The sequence below is a fragment of the Perna viridis genome, chromosome 5, assembly GCF_037379345.1.
Source record: "Perna viridis isolate PV_CMFRI_1.1 ecotype Kerala chromosome 5, ASM3737934v1, whole genome shotgun sequence".
NCBI classification, from domain to species: Eukaryota; Metazoa; Mollusca; class Bivalvia; order Mytilida; family Mytilidae; genus Perna; species Perna viridis.
This window is the reverse complement of record NC_142449.1, coordinates 3,557,769-3,575,505: the sequence shown is the minus strand read 5'-3', so window position 1 is coordinate 3,575,505 and position 17,737 is coordinate 3,557,769. Positions and strand designations below refer to the sequence as shown.

Below are 17,737 nucleotides of genomic sequence, written 5' to 3'. Positions count from 1 at the left end.
TTTTTGTAGCCTAGCAAGTAATTTGATCTTGTTTAACTATGTAGTTCAATTATTGATAATTAAATCTATTTTTTGTAGAAAAAACAATCCTGTCATGTACTTCTTTCGTTATGTGCAACAAAAGCAAAAAATGTTCAACTGTTAAATTAAACAAAATTCCATGTAGGTTGAGATTAGGGGACTAATGAAGTGAATCATTTCCTATAAAAAAAATATTTGTTTAATGGAATATGTATTATGACAACTAATAAACGATAGCCTTTATGAACCAAAGATAATAAACTTTTTCCTGAATAGTTTTAAATATACATTGAAAATCATCAGGAACATATCAAATTCAATTGATATATTGTGAAACATTTGAGAAACATAATGTGTACCTTATTTTTTATATGAAATTTTTACTTTTGCATGAGATTTAAAGTAAACTTATGTAGGGTTTGTTCATTCAAGATTTGTATGACTTTTAATTATGAAAATAAAGTGTTTTAAGGTACTCCTAGAAACAGATTATCAATGTCTGAGATAACAGATGTAGCTTTAAAAGAGACTGAGATCTACAAACAGCATTGTGTAGTAAGTATTTAATGCACATACATTTAATCTGCTATCCTATTTGTCAAGATCTCAGTTGAAAAAGTAATGTTGAGAAGTGAAAGGTACTAATTTTTTATATAAAACAAATGCCCAGTATATAACCTAAAACTAAAACAAAGATATGGTAACAACAAGCCAACGCAGAAGACTGGTATTTCCACCATTGTAGCACACACTAGGGTTCTAACTTAATCTTTTTTTTAAATCAGGAAAACTGAAAAGTACCTAAATTTATGTCTTTCTGTACACCGAAAAAAGTCAAGGGACACTTATCCTGCCGAATGTTCTGTCAGTACAACAAAACTGGCCTGACCACTCTTATGGATTGTCTACTTAGGCTTGAGGGCCAGTAAGGCCTGTTCTGTCTATAGATAGTGTAACATACCCAATAAACAAGTTAGTTCATTCAGGTGGTATAAATGCTTGTAATTTGATTAACTTCTCAGTGTGAAATTTAGTTGTGATGTAATGATACAGATGCCTTATACAATAACTAGATTTACATGAATTGTTTACTCTGTGAGGATATAGAAGTCCTTGTATCTGTAAAATGTATTGCTATTTTTCAGTCTAAAACACACATTTGAAAACTAGATTTGCATACATGTTCATGAATTTAAAGATAACTCTTAGTAGATATCAGATGCATTGTAAATAAGAGCTTTGCAGAGGTATAGATAAGTACTTGTTGCCCTCTGATCAGATGGGCATCATCTTTTGCTCCAACTGGGTAAAAAATGTAGTTTAATTGCCCTAGATTAATTTTTTTCCCTGAACTTGAATTGTACCGAAAAAGTACCAATTACACCAGTTAACCAGTAAAATATCTATAGAGGTAGTGATATCAAATATGGAAATAAAATTATAAGTTAAGAATATATCTAAAAATATAAGTACAATATATTAAGAAAGAAATTATAGGGTGGCCAATAGTCAGAAAATGTATGTTGACATTAAGAAAATCAAGTAAAATAAAGGGAAGCCAGTGATTATTGTTGGCAATAAAGGATTCTTATTTTCTTGGCACAATTCGGTTACAAAATTTGAAAAATAAACTGGACACAAATGAGTTGTGGCCCAAAAGGAGATTGCCCTATTGGATTTGATGCTTTAGAAAAGACTAATATTTGAAAAACTAGCAGTCAATTTTTTTAAGGGATGTAACTAATATCTGAATATATTGTCTTATATAAAGAACTGTGGTTCCATTACTCATAACATAAACTGCTTCGGGGTTTATTCTGTGTAAATCGAACTAAAGTTCTTTATACAAAATAGTATATTCAGATATTAGTTACCCTCCTTTTAATTTAATATTTTGGCAAAAATTAGATAAATTTATATTAATTTATTCCAATACACATGCCTTTTTTCAGACAGGATTATTTCATTGTTAAAAGCAGTCTGTTTAAAAGGGGCATGGTTTAAAGTGTAACTTTGTTTATTGATCAGGTGATGGGAAAATTTTGTATCCAAAATAAGATAAATACAATGACATCTTTTCTAACAGTAAACATTGTCATATTAAATTATTCTTGTATAGTTTTACCAGTAATTATACTAAACTTATTATATTAACTTTTAAGTGAAGGAATAACATCTATGATAATACTGTTGTTTATTTCTAATAAAAATGATTTGATATGAGCAGTGCATGAAAACTGAAACTTACCTCTTTACCATGTTCATATTGTTTATTTTCAAGTTCATGATACCGGCATTGTTAGTTACAAGGGTTATGTATTATAATATGACATGTGGCAGGTGGTATGGTTGTTTTTACTGCCTGTGAAATGCCCAAGCTCTGGTCCAAGCCCAGTGACAGGGGTTAGACAAGGAGATCCAGTCATACCACTGATTAATCAATTGTCATGCTTGATTGGATTAGAAGGAGCATTTGTGCTCTGTTGATTAATAATCAAACAGCTAATCAAGATGAGTTTTCTTTTGAATATATAACTGTCATTAAAACCAAGACCCAGGATGTCAAACTATAGACTTAGAAGTTGTTTTTAATATAATCTTGGCCAGTGTATTAAAAAAGGTATATCTGTTTGCAGTATAAGAATTAGTAGTTTATTATTACATACCTTTGTTAAGTAATCTGTACCAGTCTGTTCATTCACACATTGCTGAGTCCATTTTGCAGAACCTCATATTGCATATCTATAGTTATGCTAATATTAATCTTCTTCAGGCTTGTAATATACAAGAAAACTTCATTAACTGCAATCTGATAGAATACTGAGGAAAGAACACATGTGACTAATTACAACTTGGATCAGGTGCCCATTTGCAATTATATATATTTTATATTCCATTTCAATTGTATGTCTATAAATCTATATGTTACAGGAGAATTTCTAAGCTTGCTTATTTTTTTGATGGAAAAGAAATATGATTATATTGTTGATATCATGTTCACATAAGTGTTCACCTACTTTTGTTATAAAAATCTGAATATTCCTTTATTGCAATCAGTGGCAGTATTTCTTGCTATAAAAAATATTCTAAGAGATTTTAAGGTATTTATTTTCAGAAAATAAAATTTATAAATATACAAATAATATCATTTAACATAATGCAACATTTGCTATTGTTTTGACTATTTTTCTTATACAGTGATTAATTTGTAGAGTCTATAGCCCCATACTTCCTTGGTGTCTGTGTTTAATAAATGAAAGCAGAAATTATTTTTCTCTTGTTTTATATATTCAGAGTATCCAGTTGATCAAGCAACAGAAAATTTCCTGTATTAACATGAAAAATGTTGTAGTAGCCTGGTATAGTCTGTACCCCCCCCCCCCCCAATATGTTAATACCATTAAAAGCCATGATTGATGCAGTTGATATAAAGCATCTGTTCACTTGTTTAGATGAAGCACAATGTTTTGAAATACATATATCTTTCATAATAGATAATACATGTATATTTATTTCATCCTTCAGAATTAAACATATCAAGGTTTTTTTAACTGTAAAATATTGTTTATCGTCTTTATATTGTTATAATTTACTACAAAATTGACTTTTTGTGGTACATTCTATCTTTCTATTCAGTGTTATTAGCTTTGGATTATGAGTTATTGAATAATCTATCTAAAAAATCAATATCACAGAAAGGGTACAGACTATATATGTACAAAAAGTCAAATAAAATTACACCAATGTACCACTTTTCCCTTTAGTTTGAATGGACCTTACACTAATGTAGTGTTTTGAAAATTGTTTACCTATTGAACAAATATACAAAGGGATAGGTTTAATTGATAAAAGATTTTTTAAGTTGCTCTCGTAAGGGGTCCTCCTAGAATTCTTTTTATTTATTTTGCAACCAATATGGCTAGATATTGAGTAATAAGAGATTTTAAACCTCCAGAAAAGTGCATAGCTTTTAACCTTTACAATGTAACTTGTATTACATTACAACATAGTGTACATAATGCCTAACCAGAGATTACAAATAAAAAATAGTTCCTATTTCAACTGAAGTCGGTTAGTTGCAAATGATTTTATGTTTTTTGTATTAAGCAGTAATTGGTAGGTTTTTAAAGAATTCTTGGAAAATTTCATTAAATTGTAATAAATAACAGTGTTTTAGTATATATTTTTTATCCATTTTAAACGTAGATTATACTATGTACCATGTATTAATATTACTTTATTAACATTTTCATCAGTTTCACCTGAATAGATGACTTATTTTAGTTTTCAAATGCCTTGGCCAGATGGTTTTTGATTTCCAATTCGGAAAATCCTCCTTCAATCTTTTCTTTAAAATAATGAATTGTAAGTTTAAGGTCATTATCATTGTGGATGCTATGAATCAATTAACCTTTGAACCTTTGATGAATCCAGAGAACATGTTTTTTGCTATGGCAAATGATGCATTGTAGATAGATAAATGAGTTTGTAAGCTTAAAATAATTGTTCACATCTAAGGTGCCATTTTCATAAAATCTTTAACCTTTGTTAGCATGAAATCCAAGAAGTTTGTGTATTGTTTTTTTATTTCTTCTTGTGATCCATGATAGATATAAATTCATTATCTCAATAGTGTAAAAGAATTCCCTTTGTTGTTAAATTTGTTTATAAAATTGTTTATATTTTCAAAAATATCAATTGTCCTTGAAAAGTGAAAATGATGTTTTTTTTTTCATTTCAGATAGAAAAAACTTTCATTGATGAAATGATCCTTATGATGAGGCCTACAAAAGTCTCCACGAGTCAAAATTGTCTAACGACTCCTTTTTGGAGTTATTGCCCTTGAAAGGTTTTTGCAATTTTCAGCCAATATGTTGAAAACTATAATAGATAAAAAAACTTTCAGTTGATGAAATGATCTTTATGATAAGGCCTACAAAAGTCTTTGTTAGAGTTGTTGCCCATGAAAGGAAAAAATGGCATTTTTTTACCAATATCTTGGAAACTGTGATTTTAAAAAAAAAAGTCAAATTTTATTTGATGAAATAATTCTTATGACAAGGCCTTCTAAAGTCCAGTGGGTTATCAAAGTTGTTAATCATTGGCCTTGAAGGGCAAAAATTGAATCAGGTGAGCGACACAGGCTCCTGGGTGCCTCTAGTTTCTAATGAAAAGCCTTTTATTTGAATTTGGAATTATTTGGATTTAAGAAAATAACTGAAAATATTATTTATAAAACTTACCCCTACTAAGGCCATGACTAAGGGGGGTTAGTAAGTTTCCTTGACTTTTGTTATCCAGCTAACCATACCCCTTAGCCATGCCAGCATGACTAATCCCTTAGTAAGGGTTAGTTTTACAAATTTATTTTTCGTCATTTTCTTAATTCCAAAATTATCCAAATTCAAACAGTGGAAACAATGTACTGGTATAGTCCATAGCCCCATTGAAAAAAATTATTCCTCTTTTTATCATAAAGAATGTTATTCTGCATATAAGGTTATATTTTCTTATCAGAATACAAACATTTCGAAAGTTTGCAATATATTAAAGTTCCAGTTCTTTGTACTTCACTCAGATTGACTCTATGATAAATTTTTAAGTTCTGTTTTGAAATTTTAGAATTATACTATATACATATTGTATGGTTTAATTGTTACACTAATTGTACATGTTCTGAATAATTACAGAAAGTATATGGTTTTTAATAGCTTTTTCTAATTGTTAATCCTCCCTTAAAGAAAAGTATATGAACATTTATAGCCATTGAACAATGTCAAATTATTCCCTTTTTTTTCACAAGGAATGTTATTCTGCCTTTGAGTTGATATCAGTATAGATGCATTACCATAGTTTTAAATCTATTAATGTGTTCTGGTTTAAAATTAAATTGCAAAAAATACATGCAGCATGGCTCCATTTTGCAATATAGGTTTTCATGTTATGCATGGATGAACTGGAAAAAAAAGATTTTGTTGTCAAATTATGCACTTGTTTTCTTAAATATTATGCAGAAGCAATACTGATTTAACTAAGTTCATTTTTATGACTGACTATGACATAAACTGAGCATACCCCTTAAGTTTATAATTTATTGAAAAGTTTGAAGTTTATTACTCTAGTTTAAATTATTACTACAGTTCTGATTAGCCAAAAAAAAATACATGGTGTGTAATCCTAAGGGTTATTTTACGAGATTATTTGTATTAAGATCTGTTAATCTTTGGTTATTGATGCTATAATTACTTCATTCATCAAAGAAGTTTTAATCAGATAAGGAGAACATTAACAGGTGTTAATTGACTTTTACCTGTATGGTTAGATAATAAATGATAGATCACCACTTAAGACTGTGTGTGTGACTTATCAAAAGATAAAATTGGAATAGTATCCATAGAAAAGTCCACAGACAATAGGGATATTGTTTGAAATATATTTTCAACTAAAAATTAAAAATCGGTAGCCTGTCAGAGCTTTGTACATATTCTGTTCAAGCAAACAAAGACTACTTAGCTACCAATCTAATCTTTTGTATACCACATGTATGGAATAGAAGCAAAAATTGCCTTATTTAAAGTAACCTATTACATTCTTTGTGTGAATGTGATAAGAGTTGTCTTGCTTTTCTCATATTCAGATAAATTGACATTTTAGAAGTTTTTGGTTAAAGAGAGATAACTCTATTTCAGAAAATGACTTTCAAGTACATATTTGTGATATCACTATATATAACCTTTCATAGCACTTATCATGCCCTAATGGTGCAGATCTTTATTATGTCTCCCCTACTTTGGTTGGGAGACATATTGTTTTTGGCCTGTCTGTCTGTTCATGTGTCCTTGTGTCCGTCACAAAGTTTGTCAGAGCAACTCCTCTCAAACTATTAAACCTAATTTTACTAACCTTTGTATATATCAAGAAAATCATATGAAATTGTGCATATTAGCAGGAAATTTTTATCCCCCAATTTGTGTAGGAGTTGTGGCCCTTTGAAAGTAAAAATTTGCCAAAAATCCTCATTAATTACCTTGTCAACTCAACTCTGAAACTATTGAACCAAAATTTTTCGAAATGTGGTATGTAGAAAAAACATCATATGTAGTTATGCATACTACTGGAAAATTTCATCTCGTAATTTTTGTTGGAGTTATGCCCATTTGGACTTAGAAATTAGCCTGAAATCCTCTTACATTACTTTGTCAACACAACTTCTCTGAAACTATTGAACCAAATTTTACGAAACATGGTATGTAGCAAGAACATTATATGTAGTGCATATTACCAGGAAATTTTGATCCCCTAAATTTTTTTGGAGTTATGCCTCTTTGAACCTAGAAAATTGCCAAAAATCCTCATAAATTACCCTGTCAGTGCAACTCCTCTGAAACTATTGAACCAAAAATGCTCAGAAGAGTATGTGGGACAGGAGAGAGGAACATATGTTTTTGTATTGACTTATAGGCCTTCCACTTATTAAATTTCAAAATAATAAAACTTTGTGAAATTTTTCTAGATGTTGGGAAGGTTTTTGGTTTGTTAATGTGTAGTGATTGGTGTCAGTTAAAGTAAAATGTTTAGTGATGAAATTACAAGTTTTGAAATTAGTAATTATGTTAGCTATGAGGACAGTCCGTCCAAAAAGTCAAGTCTACTGTTTTCATAGACCTTCTCTTGTCCTCCGCTAAGGAGCTCAAAACTCTCATTTGAAAAATATGTATTGTCAAAAAAATTAATGCAAGTGACAGATGAATGTCTCCTTTCTGAAATATCTGAAAAAGTGTGGTAGATTAGTTAAAGGCCAATTAACAAGTTTCAGGCTTTCAACAAAGTTTTCATCAAGAAAAGTAAGAGAATGTTTTGGAATTATTTATAAATAGGGGTTGCATTATTACCAATTAAACATTAGTACTTATGTAAGAGTTAAGTCTACGTTTTTTTTAAGTGAACAAGACTTTTTCAAATTTTCAGGTTAACAATGAGGTAACACTGCCACACATTATCTTGAAACATTTAGCAATCAAAGACAGGTGAAACAGAAAATAGTCACAGAGCTGCTTTGTCTGATCAAATCTAATTTCTTGTTGTGACGTCATGAAATAGTGGGATTTGAAGTAAATTCATCAGTCAGGAACATGTTTTTCCTCCATCATGCTGATATTGTTATGAAACCATAGTATATCAGATTCTTAATTTTCTTTTTTATCATTTTTGGAATTCTCTACCAATTAGCTCCATTCTAGAGCATTATGAAATCAATGTTGGTATTGAATATATACATTTCTTTCAAAGGACTATATAAATCTGAGTGAAAATCACTGTGGTAAACATGATTTAGTAAAATCTGTCGAACATGTATTCTTTATAAAAAGTCCTTTGAAAAAATAAATAGCTATACCAGTACCATCCTATATACATAGTAAATGAATTTGCAAAGTTTCAGTGTAATATGACTGGTATTTTTTTAAATATTTGATTTTCAAATAAAGGTTTACCATGTTGGGTGAGCAAAAAAGTGACAATATTCTACCATACTTAAATGCCTTAAGTATTTGCAAAGAACTTTTTCTGACTTTTCAAATAAAAAGAATCAATCACTACTTGTAGTTTTTTAACAATATTAATAAAGAGATTTAAAAGTAACCTTTTTCTGAAAAATTGGTCTATTTTTCAAAATTTATTTCTGACATGCCTCCCCCTTTTTTCTTGATCACATGTCAGAACCCTTAATCTTTAAATTTTCACATAAAGTGATTTCTTAGGCTTTAGATTTGTAAATACAGTCTTTTTGCATTAAAATCTGACCAGTAAAGGGCACCTAGAGCAAAATAACTACTCAAAATTGTAATTTTCATGTTGCCATAGGGAAATGCTTATATGTCCCTAACCGCAGTAATAAAAGTGAGTTTACTGTAGTTTTTGACTAACTGTTTGCTAAAATCTACCCAAAACTTGATTTCAAGTGCTGTTAACTACTACTTTAAATATATCCTTCACAAATTCAATATTGACATTTGAACATAAAAATCAGCCAAAAAGACTTATTTTTCACATTTTGGACCTGTAACAAAAAAATACATATTTTAAAGGATTTTGTAGTGTATTCCTCTCATAGCAAAGTTTACAAGATCTTCAAGTAGTTTAAAGCTATTCCAAGAAACTTTTCATTTTGCCATGGCTTCAGCTTAAGACTAGAAACCACTAATTCCACTTCCCATAAGCTTCAATGCTAATTTCACAACATTCAGTAACTTCTCTGGACTTTAACCTGCAGAGGACTATAAATCAGCATGATTCTACATATCAAACACTTGAAGATTACAAGTCTTCCTAATCTGCAGAGATTTTATACAATTTAGAAAATATAACTGACAAGTACAGAACAATTACTTCTGTCATAAGACCTATATGCTGTATAGCATTTGTTATAATTAAGAATAGAATAGAACAAGTTAATAATCATTATCATTCATTTGAGCATTGTGGTGAAATAAGTTTTTAACTCACCTACTTTTCACATTTTGCTCAACTTCATGAAATCCTCTTGTCAATGACGACTTTGAACCAAATTTGGCAGAAGTAATGTATGGAAGAGGTTCTACCAAAGATAAGTTTCTCTTTTGGTTCCATTTGATTAAACAAGATGGTGATCAGAGACTATCTAAGCTTCTGATTGGTTAATTTTCTAATATTTTGAACTTTTGAAGTACCATTCTTTGTAAGAATTAGGCAATGGTTGGTACATCATTTTTCCCATTTAGTCTTTTTTGCCTCAGATATATTCAGTACATCTAGAAAACAACTGAAAAAGTATTAAAATCAATCTTGAAGCATCTGTGATGTAGATTTTTTTTTACTGCTGTGTGGAAAAATTTTCCCGCCATTTTTCCATAGTGCATTTTATCTAAATTTGACCTATCGATATCTTAAAAAGGCAAACATTACAAACACTTTGATTGTTATTTAAGAAGGTTATAAGATATGGATAATTGGATAATGCAAACAAAATCTTTATTTTTTTTCTCCATGTGTCCCACTTTAAATACACATTTGCTGATATTTATACAGAGGAGTACTTAATAGGGTTAATGACCTTAATGCCCTCTACAAGTGATCCACTTATTGTGTTGCTCAACTTGCTCAGCATGTGGCTGTGGACACTGGAATGTGCCATTGAAACCCTGCGAAAACACATTTTGGCTTGTATCTCTGCTTTTATTATATCCCCTGCAAAGAAAGTTTGGGGGTATATGAAATCACCCCATCAGTTTGTCCATCCCAAATGATTTTGATGAAACTTTATTGGGAGGTTTGATATTATGTAGATGTGCATGAAGTAATATAATTAATGTCGAGGGAATCCTAAGGGAAATAATCCAAGTTAAGGTTTTTACATGTTAAAATATTGTAAGCACAAATCCTTGTAAACTGCTCAAGTTATTTTGATTAAATTTTATAGTAAAGTTGGATACCACATTTTACTTGCTGTAAAATCTCATAAGTTTTGCAATTCCTACTTAACCTCTTAAGGGATTTTGATGAAATTTTATAGGGAGGTTGGTTTCATATATAGATGTGCATGAAGGAATATAGTTACTGTCAAAGGACTCTAAAGAGAGATAATTCAATTGAGGGTTTTACATCATAAAACATAAAGTAACTCCTCCGAAACGGATCAAGTGATTTTGATGAAATTTTATAGGAAGGTTGGCTATCATATGTAAATATGCAACGAGGATTATAATTATAAAGACAGACACCCCATCACTATATACCCCCCCCCAACTTTGCAAGTGGGAGGTATAATTATGGTTTAAAGAGATCTCTATTCTTACATTATTCCTGCCACCCACTGAGCCACACAAAACGTGGATCACTTGTAGAGGGTATTGAGATCATTATTCCTGCCATCCACTGAGCCACACAAAACGTGGATCACTTGTAGAGGGTATTCAGATCATTATTCCTGCCACCCACTGAGCCACACAAAACGTGATCACTTGTAGAGGGTATTGAGATCATTATTCCTGCCACCCACTGAGCCACACAAAACGTGGATCACTTGTAGAGGGTATTGAGATCATGATTCCAATTGAGTTTCAAAACTTTAACTCTTTAGTTCCAAAGTAGTTGATCTTTGAGAATTGGCTTTTCAAAAGCTTAAATAACCTCTGGCAGCCATGATGTTGAATCAAACACTATCAAAATTTCATAACATGTAAAAAGTGTCCTTTATATTTAATTATTGCTGCCACGGTTGGTCACAATTGGCTCCACTAGAATTACTGTGAGCAAGCTCACAAAGAACCCCCACCCCTTCTGTTTCAAATGGACTAAAGTGTCTACCTATGATATCCAACTTTACTATAAAATTTTATCAACATCCCTTGAGTGGTTTAGAGAGACGTGGCACTTACAAGGTTTAAACATGTAAAACCCTTAATTTTGATAATCTCCCTTTGGAGTCCTCCAACAATAATTTCCTTCATTCCATTATGCAGATGGACCCATCTCTTATCCATTACTTCTCCTTCAATGCTGGTTGGAGTTGTTTTAAACTTTCTCTGAATCTTTTTCACATATTCCCATTGTGCACCTTCTATTTAAGATTTCAATTTCAATCAATTTTGGGTTTTCACATAGCAAAACATGAACTTACATGTAGTTATTTATTAATATGGGGATATGGGGCCCATCTCTCATCCGTTTCTTCTCTTACACCATTGAATGAAATTTAATTAAACTTTTACAGAATCATTATTACATTTAACCATTGTGACATTCATTTTTAGATTTCGATCCAATTCTATTAGGGGGGTTGAGGTAGCAAAACATGGACTTTGTCATTCATGAATACACGTATAGGGAGATGGAGGGGTTGATTGGACATTAGTTAGTATGTTTATAGAATCAATTTTGAAGGGCACCTTGTCTCTTTGGTGTGGGTTGGCAGTTGGCAGTTTTCTCCTCAATACTTTTGCACCTGGTGAAGGCCATAAGGCTGAAAATTTTGGCCCATATTCTTTAATTTTTTCCATGTTTAATTTAATTTTATTTGTTTGTAGTTCTTTTTACCTTTTAAACGTAGCTATCATTCATGTATTCATAATTCTTGTTTATAGAATGGGTTGATTGGACATACATTTGTTTGTTTACAGAATAGGTTGATTGGACATACATTTGTTTGTTTACAGAATGGGTTGATCAGACATACATTTGTTTGTTTACAGAATGGGTTGATTGGACATACATTTGTTTGTTTAAAGAATGGGTTGATCAGACATACATTTGTTTGTGTACAGGATGGGTTGATTAGACATACATTTGTTTGTTTACAGGATGGGTTAATTATAGAGAACATGCATGATATACCATACCTTCACACAGAACATGTTGGACCAGAGGTTACTGCTGCAATGGCTGTTGTTTGTCATCAGATCAAGAAGGTGTTTACATCTGGTCCAGTTGGGGTCCAGGTATTAGCTGGTGCCAACAGACATGCTCTTGGAGTAGCAAAAGCTGCAGGTGGGGTATGTTTCAGTAGAGAATATAGGTGATATATAGATGGTATGGTTGGGACCTAAAAGTCCTTGTAGAAAAATACTGATTACTGAACCATGATAGGTTTTACAGGTATACACAGCATGCCCAGGAATGCACGGAGAACTCTATTGCTATAAATGTCTGTTCAAGATCCATGCTTAACATTTTTCTTGCAGTCTGATTTATAATGCATTATAAAGTTACGATTCTCTGAAAGTTTCATAAAAGTTCATCCAAAGGTTCAGGCCGAATTGGATACAAAACTGTACCCCAACTCCCTATTGGTTGGGCTAATGTAATCTTGTACCCATTCATATCAAAATTTAAAACAGGGAGCACAGCATTGTTGAACAATCATTTATGGAATCACATGATTCAAAAGTAGTTGATTCAAAATTGCAATTGATGAATGGTGTTAAAGATTGAAGGATAGGCTTCCTGATCATAATATACAAACCAGCTTTAAATCATGCATTTGTGTAATGTTACACATATTTTGATTTTGCTTTGATGTAGTTTCCATTAGTCCAACATGTATTTTATCATTAACTTGTATATCTTGAACCACTTATGAATTTTAATGAAACTTTCAGGGAACTATAATCAGTTAATGCCATTGTGCATCTGCTTTTTTATACTCTCTGCAAACAAAGATATGGGGGATATATAGAAATTATCCAGTCTTAAATCCTCCTTAGTTGCCCAAGGAGTTTTGATGGAATTTTTTAGGAAGGTTGGGTATCATGTAGATGTGCATGAGGTAATACATATACTGTCGGCAGACTTCAAAGGGAGACAATCCAAATTCAAGGTTTTAGGTCTCACTAACCACGTCCGGGTCAAATGGCCACTCCACTATGTAGCACCAAAAGCATACTGAACCTAAAATTATGCATTGTCAGTGCATTATTTGTGTGTATTCTGATCAAACATAGTAAAAATAAAGCTGAGAATGTGTACTTTAAAATCATATTTGTAATTTACTACAAAAGTGCATGAATATTATTTTCATGTGTGAGTAATTTGCCTCCATGCTGTCAGCAGAACAGGTAAAAACAAGGATTTTCAGAATTATTTATTCACTAAAATTTTGTGAAGAATTTCTACAATTATCATACCATTAGCATAATAATTTTGAAAATATAGAATCTTCAACGATAACGAGTTGATTATGAAGTTTCTCACATCGAGTGAAATGAATTTTATAGTTTTGATTGCGAGGCTTGCTGAGCTATTCATACAATAAAATTTATTTCACGAGGTGTGAGAAATTCATAATCAACAAGCTTTGAGTGTAGATTCTGTTTCTATAATGCCCTAAAAATGTCAAAAATACCCAAAAATGAAAAGTGCATGAAACGTTACGATTCCAATTTGTAGAAAACATGTCAACATCACACAAACGCAAACATTCCAAACAAAAGAAACCAGATGATTTCAAAGGTTTTTACACGTCAAATCTTCCTGAGTCCTTTCATAATTCTTATTTAAGGTAAGAAAACACCAAAATTATCTCATTTAACTGAAATATAACTACAATGGCGATCAAGGCAATTCAAGATGGAGTCCAAGACAATTGATTTCTAAGCCAGTCAAACTCTGAGAACAAAAAAGTCACTAGTAATGAGAACATTCTTTTCCACACCAGTCAAGCGGTATGAAAATTGAAGCAAAATTAGAGAACGTTATTTTCCAAGCTTCACAATTGTGTATAACTTCAAGATATCATTTATCCTAGAAATTCACAGCAAAACTTTGACTGTTACTTTTTTAAAATGTAAAGTAATGGAAACGTTAAGAAAAATAACTGGTACATTCAATATTATAGACTTAATAAGATTATGTTTGTTTCCGTGTGTAGGTTTAGATTTTATAAGAGCAGAAGGATTTGTATTCTCACATGTTGCTGATGAAGGCTTAATGAATGCCTGTGCTGGTGACCTGTTGAGGTACAGGAAACAGATCGATGCAGAAAATGTTCTGGTCTTTACTGATATTAAGAAAAAACACAGGTAGATTTACTAAATGTTTTCACATAGCTGCCTGTTATATAAGAAAATTGAAATTACCCAGAAGCTGACTAAAGCTTTAATGCAGAAGTGTATAGCACTATAGAGGTCTTAATCAAAATCAGAGGATTATATTGTCATGGCGAAAACACCATCTGCTTTTTTCACCAATTCCTCATTGACTCATATATAAAATTGAATACATGTAGAACTTTGAGGAGGTAAAAAGATTGGTCAAGGAAAGAGATGTCACACTGAAATTATGGATGATTGTGTTTTCAGGTGGTGTTTCCTGAAATTACACAACTAATTATATTAATACCCATATAGTAAAAACTCCATCTCTTTTGATATTCCAGTAAAATACTTGGGAGAAAATTTCTTCAGGAAGTATTATATTCCCAGAAGCCTTCAAATAAGATGCTAAAGATAGTTAATGTTTGTGATGTATTGATGCTACAAGAGCATGCAAGAGAAACCCAATGATAAAAATGTCAGATAAAGATTATCAAACCCAGAGGAAATGTACTGTATTAGCTGGCTTTATGTTTCTAACACATTTAGATGCCCTCTGAGAAAATGTTCAAATGTTATGTTCCCAAGCATTAGTCACTTGGAGAAGTTTTTGACAAGATAGGCCCCAAATAGTTTTATCAAGCATTTATAAATTGTCTTTATTTTTTCTCTGAGGATTTGAAGAGAAATTACATTTCATATCTTTTATTAGTATTGACATGAGAATAATTTTGAGTGCTTAACTTTCTGTTAATTTTCTGGTTTCCACAATTATTCTGTATGTTATAAAGTTACAGATGAGGCTCTAGAGGCTACTATGAAATGTACCGGTAGTTGAACCCCTACACATAATTTTATACCCCACTCAATATGTAGACAGTAAATTGAAATCACCTCATCTATCTGTCTGAATTTTGATGCTAATATCAACTGATTTCAAATGTGGTATGTGCCTTTATACTGATTGGACCTATGTTTTAAGCAATGTGGGTTGCTGTCCAATATCAATTATCAAAATGAGTAGAGGTATTTGTAGCATGGCCATATTTGTAAATTCATGTTTGTCTTGTCTAAATAGAATATAACAAAAGAGTAATCAAGGGAACCAAGGTTATAGCAGTAATCAAAAGAATGTAATCCAGGGACAAAGACCAGACATGGAAAACAGACATACACAACAAAGAACATAAAGTAACTAAAATCATACATACAAAGTAACAAAAGCAAATGAGCAACTCAGACTCCACTAAAAACTGGGAGCATGGACCAGGTGCAAAAGGCAAGACAAATGTGTTGTTTTTTAAGTAGCATTAGTTGGACTTTTTCATTTTTCACTATATGCCATAATGATCATGGATGATAGAATCTTGTCTTTTATTGGACGGATTGATATCAAATGTGGTATATGGCTTTATATAGATACAAAACTGTAAGCAATTTTGGTTGCCATCCAATATCAACCATCTAAATGAATGGGGGTATACTTATCACAATTAGTGTGAAATCTTGTTTGTCTTGCCCCAAAAGAATGTAACAAAAGGCCAGACGGATTTCTTAAAGTGGCAACCAGCTTCACTTCTCTGATAAACTGAATTTACTTAGAACCACACATGACAGCATTATTATATATAGTACATGTATGTGGTGATGATTTTTTGGGAAAGGGTGTGGTTAACAACCTTGACTTATCTTTTAGGTCTCATAAAATTGGTATTAAAGTGTTGGTAAAACCACTGGATGTTGGTGGCAGAGCCCAGCCTTTGCGATAAGTGACCAAATATTTCTGTCTAAATATGTCCTGTTAGTGATTAGATTAATGCTCTGGCTTACCTCCAGACTGAAAGAGGAGGTTTTTAATGCCCTTGACTATCCCATCAGTCTCACACAGACAGTTGATACTTCCGGGCCCAACATGGGTCCGGATATGGATGCTTTTTCCAACTCTGCCCAACTGAAGAGTCTGCATGCATGTTTTACATTACAATTTATATAACTAATTTAATGATTAGTCTACACAGTCCTAATCCAATGAATATTAACATTTCTTTATTAATTTGTTCATTTAAAGTTTAGTATACAGTGCAAAAAAAATAAGTTAAAATTGGTTTAAAATTGTGTAGTGGATGAGCACCAACATACTTCCAATACAGGTCTTTTAGTACAATGGGAATAAGTACTATATTATCTATATGGTATCACAAATACAGCTATCACAAAATAAATCAGTTGGCTTGATATATATTTGCCTAGTCTGAATTTCCCCTCTACTTTTTTATTTGGATGGTATATATATATATATATCAGTTAATATAAAAGAAGAGGGTTGCAGGGTCAGGAAATTAGAACTAGCATTTGCCAGGCCTTTAAAAGTGATGGCATGTGCTTGTAGAATTTACCATATGGAGTATGTAATTTTTGAAAACTGTTAATGGAACTTTTGATGTTTGCACCAGAGCTTGTATTGTAGAAAGACTTGTATATTCTTGTAGGTCAGGGTGTTACCCATGCATCATTAACAAAATTGTCATTCCTGCCCCTCATTGGCAATTAAACCGTAATATCATAATTTTCACACTATCAAAATCACACATAGCAGATTTAAATTGTATATCTTGATCATGTTTGTACTTATATTGTCTGAGTAGAGACTTTAAAAACTGTATCATCTATTTGGTTTCATCAACAACGAGTATTATCTTTATTCTGGTTCCTCGTCCTATTGATATCTTACATTTCAAATTAAATATTCTTTATGTTTTAAAATAGGGGGAGCAATCCAAGAGTTATTTTCCTTGATTGTTTCACAAATGGTTGAATGTATACAGGTGTGGATTCAAGGATGGGACCGTTAGCTGTATGCCATCCTAAAATTGGAAATTTCATTTTTTTTTTTTTTTTTTTGCATGAAATCTTAATTTTTCACAAATTTTACTTAAAAAGTTTGTATTGGCCTGCTCCTCTCGGCATTTAATTCTATTCACTCCCCCTGAAATCCTAGATACCTCCCTATCATTGTTCTGTTTTGATTAATATAGGGTTTCCAAGTATTGATGGAATAAAAATTTAATGTGTTCTGGTTCCCTGTTAAAGACAATGATTGTTTCAGTAATAGGACAATAGATCAGTGCTGACATTTCAAAAGTAATTTTAAG

The 17,737-nt window shown here is 31.6% G+C and overlaps 1 protein-coding gene across 1 annotated transcript in view; it reads left to right on the top strand.

The window, feature by feature from the left end:
* The window catches only part of LOC148615631 (uncharacterized protein F13E9.13, mitochondrial-like), a 29,226-nt gene that overhangs the window by 1,443 nt on the left and 10,046 nt on the right, over nt 1-17,737 (top strand). The window contains exons 2-4 of the mRNA XM_088582080.1: nt 494-576; nt 12,357-12,543; nt 14,423-14,573. Of these exons, the coding sequence (XP_088438206.1) occupies nt 494-576; nt 12,357-12,543; nt 14,423-14,573 (421 nt within the window). The remainder of the gene's footprint in view (nt 1-493; nt 577-12,356; nt 12,544-14,422; nt 14,574-17,737) is intronic.